Source organism: Numida meleagris, chromosome 3 (assembly GCF_002078875.1).
Source record: "Numida meleagris isolate 19003 breed g44 Domestic line chromosome 3, NumMel1.0, whole genome shotgun sequence".
Lineage (NCBI taxonomy): Eukaryota > Metazoa > Chordata > Aves > Galliformes > Numididae > Numida > Numida meleagris.
The window spans coordinates 106,142,728-106,163,025 of record NC_034411.1 but is presented as its reverse complement, the minus strand read 5'-3'; the positions used below and the strand labels follow the sequence as shown (position 1 = coordinate 106,163,025).

Here is a 20,298-nt window from a genome sequence, read left to right as displayed (position 1 = left end):
TAAGGAGGGGGGTCTCCATGGGGTCCCCGAGCCCCTCAGGAGGTCAGTGTGGTGTCCTTAAGGTCTTTGGGGGACCTCTGGTGTCCCACAAACTCCTGAGGAGTTCCCCATAGGGTTTCCAAGCTCCTAAGGGAGTTCCCTATGGGGTCTCCTGATGTTCTCCACATGGTCCCAAAGCTCTTTAGGGGGTGGTCAGTGTAGGGTGGGGTCTCCATGCGATCTCCAGGACCTTTCAGGGGTCAGCGTGGGGTTCCTAAGCTTTTTGCAGGGATCTCCATGTTGTTCCAAGCCCCTAAGTGGGAGGGGTCTCCATGGGCTCTCCAGACCCTTTGGGGGGAGGTCAATGTGGGGTCCCCATCCCTTTAAGAGGTTCTCCACGGGGTCCCCAAGCCTGTGTGGGATCTCCATGGGGTTCCAACACTTTTAGGGGAGTCAGTGTGTGGTCAGCAGGCCCCTGGAAGGGGTCTCCATGAGGTCCCCGAGCCCCTGGAGAGTTCTCTATGAGGTCTCCAGGTTCCTTGAGGGGTCAGTGTGGGGTCCTTAACCCCTTTGAATTATTTCCATGTGGTCCCCAAACCCCTTGGAGGTTCCCATGGGGTCTCCAGACCCTTTGGGGGCTCAGTGTGGGGTCCCCAAGCCCTGTGGGGTTGGAGTGTCTTCATGGGGTCCCCAAACCCTTTGGGTGGTCACTGTGGGGTCCTTAAGCCCTCTGGGAGATCTCCATGGGGTCCCCAAGCCTCTTGGTGGGTCCCCAATGGGGTGTCCAACATCTAAGGGAGATCCCCATGGGTCCCTAAGCCCTTTGGGGGCGACCTCCACAGAGTTCCAAGCCCCTAGGTTGGTTCTCTCAAGGGAATCTAGGGATTCCCAGCCCTTTAAGGGGTCCCCAGACCTCTGGGGTTGTGTCGCCGTGGTGTCCTCAAACCCTTGGGGCATCATGTCCCTAGAAAGGTGCCACGTGGGAGCAGCAGCTCCCCAGACCCCGTGGGTGTCATGGTCTGGATATGCCCTGCCCCTCTGCAGCCTCCCCAAACCCTCCCTCTGTCCCCCTCCCTAAGCCCACACCCACCGCCCAGGGCTGTTCCCACACCGAAAACATCCGAGATGTTTTTCCCTTATTTCCCGCAAGTTTGGGTAGAGCTCCGATTTCAACATCCCAGGCCGGCACCTCCCTCCTTGCCTTGTGGGGGCCCCCATCCAGCCACCCTTCCCCACTGTCAGTCCCTAAATCCCATTTGGATCAGGACAGCGTGGGGCTCCCCAAAACCCCTAATCTCACCCCAAACAAAAGGAGCCATTGTCCTGAGCACTGGGCTAGAGAACCCAAATAGGGAACCCTAATAGGGAATCATAATAGAGAACCGTGATAGAGAATAATAAAAAAGCATTTATTTCTCTAATAAAACGTTCTGGGAAGCGCAGGCGAGGAGCGCCGGGTGTCCCCGGTGCCGGTGTCACGGTGTCACGCACTTGACGCCCGCGTCCTCTGCGTGGCCGCAGTTGGTCTTGCCCCAGCTGGAGAAGCTGCAGCGCAGCAGGCTGTCCTCGGTCCCCTTGCAGGAGACGTCGTCCATCCAGATCCTGCCTGTGCCTGCGAGATGGGGATGGGGAGGGGTGAGATGTGGGGACAGGGATGGGATGGGATCAGGGATGGGGATGGGAATGGGGATGGAATGGGGGTAGGGATAGGGATGGGGATGGGGATGGGGATGGGAAAGGGATAGGAATGGAGATGGGAATGAGGACAGGGACAGGGATGGGAATACAGATGTGGTCAGGGATGGGGACAGGGATAGGATCAGGGATGGGGATGGAGTGGGGATAGGGATGGGGTCAGGGGGTGGAAATGGGACCAGGGATGGGGAGGGGGATGGGGATGAGGGTGGGGACAGAGATGAGGATCAAAATTAGGATGGGGATGAGGACACAGATATAGTCAGGGATGGGGACGGGGACAGGGATGGGATCAGAGATGGGGATGGAAAGGGGATAAGGATGGGGATGGGGACAGGACCAGGATGGGGACAGGAACCAGGATGAGGCCAGAGACAGGGATGGGGTCAAAGTTGAGGTGAAGAATGGGGACAGGGATGGGGATGGGGACAGCAATGGAGAGAGATCTGGCTGCTCTCCATGCCCTGCACTCTCTCCAGCTGCGTCACCTGGGCATGGCACCAACTGCGGGGCTGCCCCTGGGGTCTCCATAAGTTGCAGAGACCACCAGCCCCTGGAGCTCAGGATGTCCCCATGAGGGGACCCCACTGGAACAGTTACGGTGGCCTCAGCTGCTGGAGAAGGGGTTAAGGACTTCCCCAGAGGAGCACAGGGCCCAGGAGAAACGCCTCAACCCGGCGCTTTGGGGCCAAAGGGCACCGTACTGCCCTGCCAAAGCATTTCTGACATTTCCATCGTGTTTTTAAAAAAGCCTTAAAAAATGTCATCATTCTTTAAAAAATAAAAATTATATATATATATATATATATAAAAGTCATGTTCAGCTGAAAAATCAAAGGGTTTGTTCCAACTCAAACTCCCACAGCCCTGAGGTGGTGCTGTCCAGCATTGCCATCCCGGCGTTGTCACCGGTTGTCACCCGCTGCCACCTGCTCACCTTGGCCGAAGCGGGCCATACGATACACCTCCTCGGCGCCTCGGAAGCCCAGCATCCGGCACACCACGTCCCCATCCTTCTTGTCCCAGCCGTCGTCACACACCGTGCCCCAACGGCGGTCGTGGAAAACCTCCACGCGGCCCTCGTGGGGTCCTGAGCCGTTGGCCAACCGAATCATCCCCTCCTCGGCGGCGGCTGCTGGGGATAGAGGGGATGTCAGGGGACATGGGAGACATGGTGGGACATGGGGGTCATGGGGAGGTTGGTGGGGGGGTCACTGTGGGATGTGGTGCTGGAGATGTCTCACCATGGCCACCCCTGGTTCCCAGGCTGCGTGGCTGAGGACCCCAGTGGCACACCATAGACCCTATGGACCTCAGTGGAACCTCATGGACGCCTGTGGCAGCCCAATAGCACTCCATGGATTCCAATAGCACCCTACAACACCCCAATAGCATCCCATAGACCCCTATGGCACCCCATGAGAACCCTACAGCATCCCAGTAGCACACTATCGGACCCCAGTAGCCTCCAGTACCTCCAGTACCACCCCAATAGCACACCAGTAGCACACTATGGGACCTAAGAGTCCCCCAGGACCCCTATGGCACACTACAGTATCCCAATAGCCCCTCATGGATCCCAATAGCTCACTGCTGGATTTCTATGGGATCTCAGTAGAACGCTGTGGATCTCTATTGGACTTCCAAAGCACCCCAAGAGCACCTCATGGACTGTCTATGGCACACCAGCAGCACCACATGGACCCCAACTGAGCACCGCATGGACTCCAATAGCACCCCAACATCTCCATAAGGACCCCCAGAGCACCCCCAGAACCCAATAGTCCCCCAGTAACACCCTATGAGACCCCAGTAGCCCCCCAGGACCTGCATTAGCACTCCAATAGAACACAAATAGCACACTATGGAACCCAAGACCTCCCAGGAGCCCTATGGCACCCTACAGCATCCCCGTAGCCCCTCATGGATCTCTGTGGGATCCCAGTAGAACCTTATGGATCTCTATGGAATCCCCAGGGCGCCCCAGTATCATCTCATAGACTCAGAATCCTGGAGTGGTTTGGGTCAGAAGGGACCTTACAGCCAATCCAGCCTGAACCCCTGCCATAGGGACACCTCTAATAGACCAAAGCCTCATCCATGACCTAGGGTATTTCCAGGGATGAGGCACCCATGCCTCTTTGGGCAGCAGTGCCAGGGCCTCAATGTGAAGAATTTCCTCCATATATTTAACCTAAATCTCCCCTCTTTTCATTTAAAGCCACCACCCCTTATGTCAGCCAAGTGCCTCATACTCCATAAGCCCCCAAATCATCATTTCTCATCTTTTCCTCTGTGTGTGTTTGCTTTCACTGCACCAATTCCTTCTGACCCCCTCAATGCCCCCCTCTGCCCTTCCCTCCCCAGCAAAGCAAAAGCAAAGCAAGAAAGGAAAAGCTGAAGGGGAGAAACAAACCCCAGTGGCTGTGAAAACAAAGGCTGAGTCTTTGCAGCTGCACCAAGATAGCTCTGCTCTAATAGAGAACATCTGCCTGGTGAGGAGGGGGGACAGGATGAAAAACCACCCCGAGGACCACGCAGATCCCTTTTGTTTGCGATAAGGATGTATGCACCCAGCTTCCAGCTGGGTCTGTGCAGGATGTGCCCGTCCCACGTGCCCATGTCCAATTTTAGGGACATGGGTCAGTAGGTATGGTGGGGATGGGCCAGTGGTTGGACTTGGTGATCTTGGAGGTCTCGTCCAACCTCAGTGATTCTTTGTGTGGACATGGTGGGGATGGGTCAATGGTTGGACATGGTGACCTTGGCAGTCTTCTCCGACCTTAATGATTCTGCGATTCATCCTGGTGATGCCTTCCCAGCCCTTGATGCCCCAGGCTTGTTGCCTTGGTTTGCCAAGCTAGTCGGCCAATGCTGGATGCTGAGGATCAGGAGCAAACAGCACCAAAACCAAGAGCAGAGGGACCATCCCCAGCGTGTCCTGTGGGGAGATAGCAGCAGGGGACATCCGTGGACACTCACCCATGTCACTGCCTCGGTCCCCCTTCTCTCCCTTTGGTCCTCGATCACCTAGGAAGAGAAAGAGCATGGGACATCAGCCTCGCCGAAAGGAGATGTGTGTCAGCCCCTAGCAAAGCAGTGGCTGCTGAACCTGGAGCTGCCCTTGGGAAACGAGCAATTTTCTGAGATCCCTCCCCTTGGTGGTGTGGGTGGAAAAAGTAGAATCTGGGAGGAAAACAGATCTCTCTATCCCTTCCCAAGCAAAAGCCGTTCTGCCTCCCCAGCGTGGCACATGGTTTCATTGGGGTTGTAACGAGACGATCCTTGAGGTCCTTTTCAACCCAAGCCACTCTGTGACTCTGTGATCTTTCCCCACTGCCCAGCCAGAGCCATTTGGAAAAAACACAACCCAGGGAGCCCCAAATCCATGCAAAATGCCCTTAAAATGCCACACCAGCTGCTTTGTGGCCATGGACAGCAGCTCTGGGTACAGATAAAGGATGAGAGGCAGAGGGGACCCCAGGTGCTGAGGGTTGGGACTGCGATGCTCCAACCACCCCTTGGGATAATGGGAACCAAAAGCAGTGAGGTGCTGGAGTTGCTCCCCGAAATGACAAGCCCTCCTCCCTCGTCTGCCTGTAGGAACAACAACCAATGTGCACGCATTGTTGGAGAAAATAATAATAATAATAATAAAAGTAAAAAAAAAAAAAAAAAAAGCGTGGAGGAAATTCTTGCCCTTTAACTTGGAGGCTCTGGGAAGCTGAGATCGCTCCCCCGGGCAGTCCCAGCTGTGTCAGCTGGAGGAAGGCTGCCTGCAGCCCGCTCTGCTGATGGGAACCAGATGGCAGCAGCCCCGAGAGCTGCAGGAGAGAGGTGGGGGTAGGACATGGCAGCACGGGATGGAGTGGGGACACAGCCACCCAGCACCATGCTGTCACCCCATGGCAGCAGGGGAGCAAAGTGGTCCCCAGGTCTTAGTGCTAAGAGGTCACAGAGAGCTGAACTGTGGTGCAATAGGGATTATCAGGGGAGATGCATGGGGGAGGGTGAAGCTCAAGGAACAGAAATGCCATCAGTGGTGCTGGGCAAAAGTGGCACGGTCTGAAAGTCCCAGTGTAAGGAACTTGAATCTATGATCTATAACATGATCCGGGAAACCAGATTGAATCTGTGGTTCTATGACCACAGCACTGAAACCTTTCAGAGGAAGACTGGATATTCAGGTTGGATATTAGGAACAATTTCTACTCTGAAAGAGCGGTGCTGCAGTGGCACAGGCTGCCCAGGGAGGTGGTGGGGTCACTGTCCCTGGAGGTGTTCCAGAAGCACAGAGATGTGGCACTGAGACACGTGGTCAGTGGGAATGGTGGGGGTGGGCTAGGGCTGGACTTGGGATCTCAGAAGGTTTTCCAACGTGAATGATTCTATAATTCAATGATCAGCTTGCAGAATAGGAAGATCAGTAGAAGATCGATGCAGAATAGGAGCTGGGTCATAGTGGATACCAAAATGAACATGGGCCACCACGTGTCCTTGCTGCTAAGGAGGCTCAGGGGGACCCTAACCATGGTCATGGCCATTGGCTACCCACAGAATCATAGAATCATGGAATCATTAAGGTTGGAAAATTCCTCCAAGATCATCAAGTCCAAACCCAACCCACCCCCATCATGCCCACTGACCATGTCCCCCCATGGTCCGGATGGAGGAAGGGATGCTTTTGGGGTGCTTTGATGGATGCAGCTCTTGCTGCCCTTTAAATCTAGTCCGAGGCAGAACCTCCTGCCTTGCCTGCACCAAGAGGAATCTCTCATTGCCCCAAATTTCCCCCCACCTCCGCTTAATTTACTGCTTTCCCTCCCAGGCACGCTCCCCGCACAGCATTCCCTGGGACAGTGCAAAGACAACTGATTTATGCTCACTTTCCAGCATGGCTTTTCCCATTTGGAAATGAGGGAAATAATCCCTTCCTGGGGTGATTTGGAGGGAAAATACACCAAGGATAGGAAAATAGTGACGAGGGGAAATAGGCAGGAAAGGAAAGCCATCCCTCAGGGCGCAGTGTTTGGTACATTTTTCTCCAGTGCTGTGACCCAGGAATTTTGGGGAGAGCCTCCTACAGTGGGGATAGCCGGGATTTTGGGGGAGAGCCTTGTTGCTCACCCTTCCTGTTATGGGGCTGGGGTCATGACAGGGGTGTAAGCCTGGTGCCTCTGCTTGAAGCCCCGGCTTGGAGCAGTGCCTCACCCTGGGTCTGTTTCCTATAAATTTCAGAGAATCCCATAAACCGTAGAAATTCTGTGCTTGCCGCCAACGTGCTCTGTGATTTATTGGAGTAGGGTTTGGGCGAAGCCCCCTGATCCTGAAGGATTTGGGATTTCACTGGGACCTGGGGCTGCTCCAGTGTGGGACATATCTGTCATGGAGGGGTGGGGCAGGGATGGGATAGAAGGGACCCTGCGGTGGTGGCATCCCTGGCAGCAGCAAGGAGATGCTAGCTAGAATCAATATACGTCCATATACACATCCATATAGATGCAATTAAAGACTTCGCCATTGCCTTTGGGGCCATCCAACTTTCTGCTTTCCAGAACTGAGAGTAGAAGTGCTCAGTCTCCCTGGGTAAGGGGACTGGAGATGCAGAATGGCTTTGGAAACGGGTCAGAGAGCTAACAGGGGAATCGTAGAATCATTAAAGTTGGAAAAGACCTTCAGGATCATCAATCTCAAAGTCAACCTATCAACACCATGGCCGCTCGTAGAATCATAGTATCGTTAAGGTTGGAAAAGACCTTTAAGATCGTCAAGACCAACTGCTGCTAAGGAGTGGCCGTGGCTCTCCCTGCTGTCATAGATCCAGAGAGTCCCAGAATCCCAGACTGGTTTAGGTTGGAAGGGACCTTCCAGCTGGCCTGGCCCCAAGCTCTGACCCAACCACCATCACCACAGAGATGGTTCAGAGGACCAGGAGCAGATGGGCATTTCAGCAGAGGAAACTGGTGCAGAAAACTGCAGGAAGAGACAAAGAACATGGATGGGGATGTCCCCAAGAACGGACAGCTGGAGCCAGGGCGGTGCCACATCCCTGGGCTGGGTTCTTCCTGCCTTGCCCATTTTGGGATGGAAAAAGCCTGTTTTGGAAGCTGGCATCACCCATTCCGATTTAGGCCGCAGCACTGAGGAGTTTCTTTTAAAAGGTCCCCTGGGTGTGCCCTGCCTTGCTGTGTGTGGGCGCCTTCCGTGCTCAAACCACAGCGAGGCAGGAAGGGAGCGCAAAAACAAAACTCTTCGCTGCTGTTGGTCCCTATAGGGAAGATGCTCATGCTCACACCAAGTGTACACTCCCAGAGCATTCCCATGCTCGTCCATCCCAAAACAGTGGTTCTGTGCTTTGAGAGCAGTGCTCCCCAGAGCCCCTCCATGCCCAAGAAGCCCCTGATGGGTCCCATCACCCCCATGGCACGAAGGCATGTGGGTTTGGAATAGCATTCAGCAGGTCAAGCTGATGGTTTGGTCAACCTGAAGATCTTTCCATCCCACTGTCTCCATGGTTTAGTGGGCATGGTGGTGATGGGTTGATGGTTGGACTTGGCGATCTTAGTAGTCTTTTCCAGCCTTAATGACCCAATAATTCTATGTCCCACCCATCCCAGAGGCTGGTCCTTACCCTTGATCCTAATCCTATTGGTCCTTACCTTTGAATCCCCGCATCCCAGCCGGACCCATAGGGCCGAAGTCCCCTTGGTCCCCCTTCAAGCCACGTGGTCCTGGTGGTCCTCTCTCCCCAGGCATCCCTGGAGCAAGGACAGAAGCAAAGGGGTCATGGTGCAGCACAGGGACCACACCATGCGAGCCCCCCACCCTCAGCACTGAGCTGTGCCCCTCTTGGGCTGAACTTTTTGGGAATTCCAGGGGTTTGTCTGGTTTGAAGAAGGAAAAGCCGAGAGGAATGTGGGTTGCTGAAGACACAGGGACTGAGTTCGGTGCTGCACCCATGGGGCAGCACAGTGAGGCAGGAGCTGGTCCTGGTTTGGGGACAGGAGGGCAGAGCTGCGGTGCCACGGGGATTGACCCTGACTGCATCCAAAAATGCACCGGAAAAAGCGAGGTGGAGAAAGACCCCAAAATAGCAGCTCTTCCTGAAGGTGAACCCTCCAGAGATCGTTTTGTTTTTCTGTTTAAAGAAAAAAATTAAAAAAATAAAAGGAAAGAAACCAGATGATGTATTTCTGATGCTTGTAACGCCCAAGAAAAACAGCCATGAATCTGTCAGCGCATAAAAAAATATATATCTGTTGGTGAAAGGAGTGTGGGCAGCCAGCGCCGGGGAGAGCAGCTGGGTTTCCACCACCATGGGGATATGGGGCACTAAAAGAGGGGGGTCCGGGGCTCTGAGCCCCACTGCTGTGACACTGGCAGCCCCATGTGGGTCAGGATGATGGGGTCCTGGCACCGCTGTGTGTCCGCATCCTGGATGCAAACCCATCACTTCTGGGTTGGGCTGAAAATGAGAACCAGGCTCATGCCGAGTCCAGTTTCTCAGGGTATGTGGGGGTCTGCTCTCGTATTTTAAATTGAATTTGTCTCAAAAACAATGGTTTGAATTAAGAAGGGGAAAAAAAAACAAAAAAAAGCATTCTTGGCATTGAAGAAAACATCCTATGGAAAGACTCTAAGCATCAGTGCCCCACAGGAGGACGAGCCCATAGGGCTGCCCCATAAGTCCTTACCTCGCAGGCCGGGCGGACCAGGTCGGCCGGGCTCCCCTTCCATCCCCTCATGGCCCGGGTCTCCCTTGGGTCCTGGAGGCCCTGGAACACAATGGGGTTGGTTGCAGTAATGCACAAAGCGCTTGCTGCGTGCATATGGGGTCCCTTAGCTCTGGCTATGGGACAGCGGGGGGCACTGCCAGCAGCCTTGTCCCCTGCTCTGTGCATGTTAAAGGACCATAGTAACTCCACTGACCTCGACTTATTTGTGCATATATAAATGTATATAATTATCATAAGTATTATTCTGTTTTTCCTCTTCCTTCACCTTGTAGCTCCACCTGAACATGACCCAAAGGGAAACTCTGGTTTGTTAGAATTTCCTTTTGAGCAACATTTGTGACATCTCCACTGAAATATCTTCCAGGAAAGAAATAATAAATAATAATAATAATAATATTTTTTTTTAAATGCTCTTTGGAAATACTGAGATGAGCCTTTAGGAGTAGATTTACAGCACAGACATCACCCCTGGCTGGGAATGAGCCATTGGTGATCAGTTTTCTTGTGAGTGAGCAGAAAGTCCAAGCAGTGACAGAGCCTGTGAGGGGCCAATTCCATGAAGCTGAAAACAATTATGGGCTGAACCCGCTGGAAGAACTTGGACAGAAAAGAAATGATTCATGGGATGACTGAAAATAGGGCAGAGAGAGGCCTGGAGGGTCATTTGGTCACTGTCCTGCCACGCCAGAGTGATAATCGGAAACCATAAAACTCTGTTTTCCTAGAAACCCAAAAAGCCACAATCTGACAGTTGTGCAGAATACTAATGGCCAGCCAAGGCGGTGGTGGGGGATCACAGAATCATAGAATGATTAAGGTTGGAAAAGACCTTTAAGTTCACCAAGTCCAACTGTTAACCCATCACCACCATGCCCACTGACCGTGTCCCTTAGGGCCAGGATCAGGAGACGGAGGCACTCAGCAGTCCTAAATAAGATTAAGGAATTATGAAACTAAGAAATTAAGAGCGGTGCCCTGTGGTTTGCCATGTGCATGACGTGTGTTGGGGTTGGCAGAGGGATGCAGGGAGTGACGCAGCAACATGGACGCCCCGCCATGGGGATAGGTCTCCTGGGAAAAACTGAATAGATGGGCCAAAAAACTAAGAAATAGGAAGGATATAGATGCATGAACAGGTGGTGCTATATATAGCCACTGATTTTCTGTCCCCTGAAAGAACAAGAGGGAGGCAAAGTCCTGCTCATGCACCCATCCTTGCGCAGCATGGTTTGGTGCAGGTCCCTGTGCAGGGACAGCTCCAGCAGCTGCCATCTGCATCAACTCCTCTCCTCCTCCTCCTCCTCATCTTTATCATCTCAGCATTATCTCATCATCTCATCATCACCATCGCATTATCTCATCATTATCATCTCTTTCCATCCCATCCTGCCCATCCCATCCCATCCTGCCCCATCCCATTCCATCTCATCTCATCCTATCCTATCCTATCCCATCTCATCCTATCCTATCCTACGCCATCCTATCCCATCCCATCCCATCCCATCCCATCCCACCCCCCCCCACCATCCCAAATAGCCTTCCATGGGACATCAGGTAGGCCAAGGGCATGGACAGGTGAAGATAACACAAGGTTTCATGGAGGATGGCCATGGGCAACTATCAACCATGTCTGCTCCATAACAGCTGGAGACTAGAGAACACAGCCAGGGAGAAGACATGCTGCACTTGTCCCGTATTCCCTTCCACTAACGCCAGGGATCAGACACAGTCCTTGGGGACGAGCAGATCTGTTAGATGCCTCCAAGGTTTACTCATCCTTCGAAGATGTCCCCACTACAGTGAGACCAGTGGTCTATCAGCCACCACAGCATCTCCTAGAGGACAACCCGATCTAGAGGGTGGCATCCCTGCTCACAGCCGGTTGGGACTAGATAAGCTTTAATATCCCTTCCAACCTATGATTCTATGGTTCTATGTCTCTATGACCTTTAAAGACTCTTCCAACACAACAATTCTATGGCTCTATGACCTTTAAGGTCCCTTCCAACTCAATCCATTCTGTGGTTCTAAGATCTTTAAGGTTCCTTCCAGCCCAATCATTCCATGATTCTATGGTTCTATGATTCTGCTGCTGGGTGGCTGAAGCTTCTGCAGTTCCAGGTGCTGCAAAGCCACATTTGTCCCCTCCTGGCCCAGATGATGGCCAGACGGATCCAGTGCCTTGGCAGCCCCTGTGCTCCCCATCTGGTATTTTGGCAAGGAGCGCCAGGAAAATGCTCATTATGGACTGAGGAGGTTGGAATTGGGAGTTGGCAGGAATTGGATCCCACTGAACCTGCTTACATTTCAGCCAACCAAAACCCATCTGTCCCTGATGTGACTGAGGAGCAGCAAGAGGAGGGTCCCTCTGTTGAGTGTGCATATATTGTTGCCTAAGGCAATAATATCATAATTGCCAAAAAAGGGTTTCTGCGAAACTGGGGGCAGTGGTTAAGAGAGGATGGGTTGGTTATTTGGGATGGGCTATGGGTGGTAGAGGAGGGGAACATAGGAAGGGAAACCTGCAAAATAAGGAGATCATAGAATCATAGAGCGGCTTGTGTTGGAAGGGCCCTCAAAGATCATTGAGTGGGTTGCCAACCACTGAATCAGGCACTACATCAGGCTGCCCAAGGCCCCATCCATGGCCCTGGGCACCTCCGGGAACGAGGCACCCACAGCTCCTCTGGGCAGAAGTACCAGTGCCTCACCACCCCATGAGTGACAATTTTCCCCCAGTATCTTGTATGTGCTATACATAGTAGATATATTTGATAAAGATATCTGGTTGAAGCAAGCGATGTGATGGGTGATGAGTGAGGGTACCTGGTGGGAAACCTGTTTGACCTCCGCAGCAGCACACACAAAGCCCTCTGCCTGCTGCACTCAGCCTGGTCTGTGGTCAGCAGGGATCTGGCAGAGGTTTCACCAGTGAGAAAATCCCAGGAGCTCCCTAACGTGGACCAGAGAGAATTTGGAAGGGCAACAATAGAGCATCCAAGGTGATGGAGACACCTGAACACCACACAGACCTAGAGCTGGACTAGGTGTTCTCCAGACGTCCTTTCCAATCCCTACAATTATGTGGATCTGTGATGGATTTGGTGCATGCGAGAGTTCCTGAGGCATCCCCATAGGACACCCCCATGCCACCAGGGCCACCCAAAGCACCAAGGACACCCACACTGCAGGGACTTGGACTAGATGGCCTTAAAAGGCCCTTCGCAACTCAAATCATTCTATGATCCTCAGCATCAACCAGGACGCTGCTGATAAGAGGGCTTCGTCCTACCCCGTATGATGGAGATGTTCTTCAACGCAACGGAGTGCTCCCAGTCCTTGAGCCGCAGGTCCTCCGTCACGTTGCCGAGGATGGCCAGCTCGTGCTTCAGCTGCTCCTCCATGGCGATGTGGATGAGCCGCATCCGCCGGGCGTCCTCGGTGGCGTTGCTGATCAGCACCTGCAGGTCCTGGATGCGGCTGTGGTGGACGTTGACGTCGTAGGAGAAGGTCCTGTTCATGGCGTCGGCGGCCCCGCTGACGGCTGTCACCTGCTCGCTCAGGCCCTCCAGCCGGCTGCCCAGGTGGCTCAGGAGGTGCTCGTGGTGCTGCAGCAGCAGCCGGCTGTTGTTGCCTTCCACTGAGAGCTTGTAGAGCTCCTGCTGAGCCGCATCGCCCTGCTGGGCCAAGCTGTCCCACAGGTTGGCCACGGCCCTATCGGTTTGGCCGGCCTGGGTCTGCAGGCTCCACAGGAGGCCTTCCAGCTTCTGCAGTGAGCCCGTCATGAGGAACAAGGAGTCCGAGTGGTTCTGGAGAAGGTCCTGGAGCCTCCAGATGTGATCCATCACATCCCCCTTCAGAGGGAGGTGCAGCAGCTTCAGCTGCATGTCCCGGAAACTCTCATTGAGGCGGTTCACGTTCCCCATCAACGCCTTCAGGTCCTCAGGGGAAGTTTGTGGCCTGGAAACTGCAAGGGAAAGAAGGGACAGGGGCATCAGGAAGCACCCCAAGGAGGTGGGGCCTGGCAGAGAGGTGCACATAGCACTTGGGCATATCCCATTCTGTGGAGCTCCACCTATCCACCCATTCATCCACTCATTCACCCATCTGTCCATTCAACCACCTATCCATCCATCCACCCACCCATCCAATTACCATTGCAGAACCTCAGAACCCCAGGGAGCTTGGGGCTGGAGGCACCCCTGGGTCCTTCTGGCTTCCCCTCTGCCCCCACAGGAATACCCAGAGCAGGGTGCCCAGCATCATGGCCAGGGGCTGTGGGAGATCTCCCAGGAGGAGCCCCTACTGCTCTCTGCTCCCTATGCCAGGGCTCCGGCACCTGCTCAGCACAGCAGTGCTGCTGATGGGCAGAAGGGAGTTCCTGGGCTCCAGGCTATGCCCAGTGCCCCTGGGCAGAGCCCAGCTCCTTCCCCTTGCACCTCCTGTAGGGATTTATGGCCATGATGGAATCCCCCTGAGCCTCCCTTGCTCCAGGTTGAGCAGTTTCATTCCATGCCTTTCCCAGCAGCCAACTGGCTGCTAGAAGTGTCCACTTCCCTTTGCACACACAGATCCCTCCCCAGACACAGATCTCCAAATTGCTTCTTCCCCTGCAGAGGTTTTAATTTTAATTTAACAACCAGGTTTCTCCCCTGGCTGGAACACAAAGCTCTGCTCTATGACGCAGGCCAGCGGGTTGGCTCTGTGGTCCCTGTGGAGGAGGAGAGAAGGAGGGAGGGAGGGATGGATGGAGGAGAGATGGAAGGAAGGATGGAGGGACGGAGGGAGGCAGAGAGAAAGGGATGGAGGGAAGAATGGAGGGATAGAGAGATGGAGGGAGAGATGGAGAAATGAAGGGAAGGACAGAGAGATGGAGGGAAGGATGGAGGGATGAAGGGATAGAGATGGAGGGAGAGACAGAGAAATGGAGGGAAATATAGAGAGATGGAGGGAAGAATGGAGGGAGAGAGAAAGGAATGGAAGGAAGAATGGAGAGATGGAGAGAAAGAAGCCATCCAGCTGGGACCTCCATCTGCCCTCAGGCCCCACATCTCCCTCCAACATTGAGGGAAGTAATGAGAAGCCCTGGAGCCCACAGGCAGCGGGAGGCAACGTGTCCCTTGTGTGCTGTGTGCGGTTCCCATCCCCCTTCTCCATGCATGCAGTCCTGTGCCAGCAGCCCCATGCCCCCACAACCCCAGAGCCACTGGCCACCATTCCCGGTACGGTCCCATCACTGCTGGTGTAGGGAAGTGGATGGGAAAGAAAAAGCTTTGGCCCAAGAGAAAGCATGAAGTATGGAGCCTGATAGCACAGGGCAAGTCCTCATCCTGACACATCGGAAGGAAGGGGAATGGCTGTGAGTAATGAGGATGGATGTGACACCACTCATCAGGCAAAGCTGCAGGCGTTGGGCTGAGCCAGAGGAGCACAACATGGGTGTGTTGGTCCCACAGCCCCTCCTTGTTTGCTTTTGTTTGCTTGAAGGCTGAACTTGGGAGCTGGCGGGTGTTTGTTAGAGCTGCCAGGAGCCTGCAGCATGCACACAAACGCACACACACAGCTTGTACATGTGCACACACAGATACACTAATGCAAGCACACATGCAGCACACACAGAGCACACGGCAGCAAACACACTTATTTATAAAATGAGCACAGCTGCATGCACGCAGGGTGTGCACACAAATGCATGCAGCACAGATGCACACGTGCAGTGGTACACCTGCACACAGCACCGATGCTCACCCATCTACACACAGCACTTGGCAAGGCCACCCCAAATACCACCCTGCTGCCAGCTCCAGCACGCGGCCTGGCAGCGCTGGGGCTGAGCTCATGGTCCCCAAAGGGCTCGGCGAGCAGCTGCTCCCTCCCTGCTATTGTGTCGTTGGGACACGCTGTCCTTCTGGCTGCTGTCCCCACCATCTCCTGGCTCAGCTCCCCAACCCCAGGTCCTGCCCTGGGAGCACCCATGCGCTGCTGTGCCCTGCGCTGTCCCAAGGATTTGCAAGTCCTTCCCCAAGCACAGCTCCAGCTGCAAGCTGCACAGCACCGCACTCTCACCTCGTGCACACATGCAAGCACACGGAAAGGTGCAACGTGGCGGAGGTGTATGAGGAGCTGGGAGGGGGCACAGCCAGCACAGCTGACCCCAAGGAACCAAAGGGATGCTCCATGGCATCGTGCTCAGCAATTAAAGTGGGGGAAAGAAGGAGAAGAGGGGGATTTTTGGGGTGGTTGCTTTGTCTTCCCATTCTGAGGTGCCAAAATGCACGCTCGTGGCAATGGGGTGCAGGTCCATCCACCTGCACAGTTGGATGCCTGCACCGAGGTGCCCAGCGCCCTAATGAGCCCTGCAGAGAAGCACAGGGCTGGGTGCCCCCATGCACGGGGCAGTGCCATCAGCCACGATTTGGGCTGGAGCAGCACAATGCAAAAGTCAGCTGCGGTGCTGGGATTCAACCAGCAAAAAAAAAGCCAAGAGCAGAGCCCGTCAGGGTGCAACCAGCTCAGGCTCCGTGCTGTTTTAGGGCACGAGGAGGGCTCAGGCGTGTTTCCGACCCCGTAACACCGAGCTTTGTGTTCCCTAGCCACATGCCCCCAGCCCCAGCACGTGCCTGCGGGCTGATCCCACCCTGCAATCCGTTCCCCCTTGGCAGCCCCACTGATCTCTCCCTGCCTCAGCACATCGCCTTTCTGCCGGTGCCTGGAGGAGCCAAGCAGGAGGGAGTGTGCATCCCAGGGGCGCAGCCAGAAAACCGCTACAACAAACTCTTGCAAAAGAGGATATTAAAAGCAGGCTGCATTTAAAGCACCATGCTTCTTCTTTTTTATTTTTTCTACCTTTATTTTTGCGCCCCAAACATCCTGTTTCCTCAGTTCCTAAGTGGTTTAAGGTACTTTTGTAGTGGTTTACTCATTTTCTACCCCTCGCCAGCTCCGGATACACACCCAGCTCAGCAGGATGCTGAGGGGCTGAGCCTGATCCGGGGCACCCCAAGGCATGGGGTGGGCTGGAGGGCTTGGCTCTCCCCCCAGTAGGAAACTGGGACTTGGCTCATGGGCAGAACTGAGATCTCGGTGCCCTCAGAGGGCTGAGGGACACGAGGCCCTGAAGATGCCCCAGCTCCAGCTCTCCCTGCCTCTATCGGACCCCACGATCCCATTCCTGTTATTGCTGGAGCTGCTTTCAGCAAACAGCTGCGGCTCAGACCAGGATGAGCATGCCTGTCCCGAGCCCTTTGCACAATTCATGGCATCCCCAGCGCGGGGTTTCTCCATCCAACAACAACATTAAAACAATGTAATGCAAGAAATCAGTGGGAGAGGCTTCAAAATTCCAGCAAAAACTTCGCCATCCCTTCCTCAGCCCACGGAAAGCGAAATCCGCCCTCTGCAAAGGGATGGTCCTAGGAGTGACATCTCCTGTCAGTGTCCTGGAGCGTCCCTGTGTTTGCTGGGGGTTGGAACTGGATGATCTCTGAGGTCCCTTCCAACCCAAGCCACTCTCTGACTGTATGGTAGCTGTTGGGGTGCTCCTGCCCTGCAGGGCCACAGACAGAGATACAGACCGCTTCCCAAACCGCACCCAGGGCTTTGGGAAAAGGGAGGACGCAAGGCAGCAGTGACACAGGGCAGAGCCAATCCCATGGGATGTCTGCATGGGGCTGAGGTTGCAGCGTGGGGTGGCAGCCTGAAGTCCATGGTGGCTCCATAGAATGTAGCAAGATGGAAGGGACCCACGGGGGTCATTGTCCAAAGCACCACCCAAAATCAAATCCTGTGTCTGAGAGCGCTCCCTGGGGGCCATGCCCACTGCCCTGGGAGCCCATTCTGTGCCACTTCCCATACACCAAGCTGCCCACAGCCCTATCCAACCCAACCTCAAGCACCTCCAGGGATAGGTCCCTGCCTCACAGATGGCTGTCTCCATCCCCATCCCCTCTCCCCTGGAGAGATGCCATCAGCACATCCCCATCCCATCCCGCTCGTGGGAGCGTGGCCCCTTGCTCAGCCCTTACCTGCGAGGATGAAGACTCCGACGAGGATGAGGAAGACGAGGAGGTAGAGCCCCAGCACCGCGTACTTGAGTGCTGCCAGGGAGCCCAGCCGCCCGCAGCGCCCAGCTGCCTTCATCCTGTGCCCAGCACCTGGGGACAGAGCAAGCATCATGGGGACCAGGCATGGGTCTGTCATCTCCAAGAGCCAATCTGCCAACATCTCAGCTGTCACGATGCTGTCAGCAATGCAGCAGGCGGGGCTGGCCGGATCCTGCCCCCTCCCAGCCCTCCGGTGCACCCAGCTGGATGCATCCGGCAGAAAGGCTGAAGTAGGTGAAGCATGGTGGCCCCAAAGCCAAACCCAATGGGGAGGAGACCACACTCATCCATGCCCACGAGCAATGCCTGCATCCAGCAGAAAACATCCCTGTGGGGCTTGGGGAGCCTGTCCCATCCCGTTCACCTGAGCTATGGGCACTCCATGGGACAGAGATGGGGATAGGAGGGACAAGGGGCTGGGTTGCTTCCTTCTCCTAGAGGTCTTCTCCAACTCTAACGAGTCTATCATTCCATGATCTCATTGCATTCCAGGCCTTCCCCAGCCATGGGCGGTGTGTCCCTCCTGCCCAAGCTCAGGGGTCTCACGAAACCCTCCAGCCAGCGAAAGGCAACGTTGGGTGTAGGGCTCAACACAGAGCAGTTTTATGGCAGAGGGAGCTTAGCGGCCGGGCCCTGAGATGATGAACTGCTGTGGTCCTGCTGGCTGACCCCAGGATCCCATGGGATCCCAGGTCTGAGTGCACCCAGAGCAGCAGAAGGTGCAAGGGCAGCTCTCACCTCCCTGCAGCCTCCCTCCCTCCAACGTGCAGCTCATTACCCGCATGCGGTTCCCATTTGCTGCTCGGGGCATGCTGTCACCGGCCAAACAGATGGAGCCGAGGGTTTCATAATGAGCAAAGCTGCAATATTTTTCTGACATTAACACTTATATCAGGTCCTGGGAGGCTCCGGGAGGAGCTGGCCCTGAGCCCCGAACCACCCACTCCTCCCTGCTCGCCACACGAGCAGCCCAGGGCTGCGCTCCGGCCCGTAACCAAGGGGAAAAGCAAATATTTCTCCCCTGCCCATCCCCAGGGGAGCCGAGCTGTGCGCTCTGCCCAGCCCCAGAAGAAGGTGGGGGCTGAGAGCTGGGTTCATCCCCAGCCCCATTTGGAGGCTCCCGTGTTGCTGCCTCAAGGTAGGGGAGCAGTGTTTGCATGCATCCCTCCTCATCCTCACGCTGGGATGAGCCCTGCCTCATGCCAAAGCCTCACAGGCTCAGGGCTGACCTTGTCCCTGCCCAAGGAATCATCACGTGTGGCTCCAGAGCAAACACAACTCCTGGATCCCACAACAGTGGGTGGGAATGGGGCTCCTCGCAGCGAGCTCTGCACACAGGGCGAGTAAGGGAGGAGAGGTTTTGGCCCTGGAGACACAGGGGTTGTTGATCCAGCACATGGGGCAGCACGCTGCTGCACAGTGCTACAGCCAGGGCTTGGCTGCAGAGAGCTCCAACCTTTCCAGCTCTTGTTCCATGCCAGCGCTGAGCTCTGCTGGGGTGGTCCACGTGCTGCAGGGTCAGGGGGAGCACGGCAGGGTGACATGTGGCATGGGTGGCAACACAGCAACTCGGCATGCACTGCCATGGGAAATGACCCCACAGACCCAAAGCTGTCCCCATCCCAAGGGCTGCAGGGCAGGAAAACACCAGGGGAACAGCACAGCTCTTCTCGCCTTGAGCCACCTGCAAGGCGTGAGCATCCAAACGGCAATTTGGCAGTGCCCAGATGTAACCTGACCGGCCTCCCCATCACATCCCGGGGCTATCCCATGTGTGTGAGCCTGGGAAGGCATCACTGATATGGGCAATGTTCTGTCTCCTTCAGAGGAGGTTGTTACATGGTACATGATCTCGTGATGGGGACCAAGCCAGGATTGAGCAGATAGCACTTTGTGTGCCAAGAGGAAAGGAAAAGGGCATCCCTGGTCAACAACACATGCAGCAGGGCTGGAAGCTCAACCTTTCCCCAGTAAAAGGAGCACCTCGAGCACAGCCCTGGTCAGTGGCAGAACCCACTGAGATCCTACAAGAGCACCCATCACCGCATGGGACCAGAAAGGGCAGACGGAACAGCAGAGGAGGCACAGGGGGCACTGCGCAGTGGGATTCCCTGAGCACTTCTCCCAAAGAACTGCAGCAGAACGGGAGCTCCCTGCTCCGAGCTCGGTGCGTTCCTGCCCCCGAACGCAGCGTGCACTCACCATCCTCGCAGAGGTTCAGCTTGGAGAGGTTCCTGCCCTCAAAGGGCTCCTCGAAGATGGAGCCGTTCTCCCTCTCGCTGAAGGTGTGCAGGTACATGGCCTTGTTCTCCATCCTCCCGCTGCCTGCGGGGTACGAGGGGCAGCGTGGGGCGGGCTGGAGCCGGGAGCATCACATACCTACATCCCAGCGCCGCGGTTCTCACCCGGCAGCATCCCCCAGGGGAGCCAAACCGGGAGGGATGCTCGGGATGGAGGCACTGGAGGCTGCGGGCACACACCGACCCCCACGCAGCCGCCCCGGGCTGTCCATCCTTCTGTTCCCCCCCTTCCACCCCCACCAATCCCCGGGAAGTTCCCCACTCACCCACGCAGGACGGGATTCCCGTGGCTCTCAACCCCCCCGCCGCAGTGCGATGGCCGGGATAGGAAAAGACAGCGAGGGCCCGGCGACCACTCCCCGCCGCCCTCCCGAGCCCCCCCAACCCCCCCAGCCGCCTCCCATGGGCTCCCGGCCGGCAGCGGCTGCGGCGGAGCGGAGCGAGGGCTGAACCGGGCTGGGCCGGGAGTGTTTTGTAGGACGGGGA

General features: G+C 55.5%; 1 protein-coding gene across 4 annotated transcripts; it reads right to left on the bottom strand.

The window, feature by feature from the left end:
- On the bottom strand, positions 1,368-20,240 carry SCARA5 (scavenger receptor class A member 5). 4 transcript variants are annotated; one of them, XM_021392314.1, is made up of 9 exons: positions 20,079-20,240; positions 19,715-19,891; positions 17,435-17,563; positions 12,703-13,377; positions 9,369-9,449; positions 8,334-8,432; positions 4,657-4,704; positions 2,612-2,809; positions 1,368-1,591 (listed from the first exon to the last, which is right to left on the bottom strand). In XM_021392314.1, the coding sequence occupies exons 2-9, from the start codon at positions 19,824-19,826 to the stop codon at positions 1,455-1,457; spliced, it is 1,479 nt and encodes a 492-aa protein (XP_021247989.1). In that variant the 5' UTR covers positions 19,827-19,891; positions 20,079-20,240; the 3' UTR covers positions 1,368-1,454. The 4 variants fall into 4 exon arrangements, with proteins under 4 accessions (XP_021247989.1, XP_021247990.1, XP_021247988.1 ...); XM_021392315.1 differs by having other exon boundaries at positions 19,715-19,833; XM_021392313.1 differs by having other exon boundaries at positions 19,715-19,837; positions 20,079-20,239.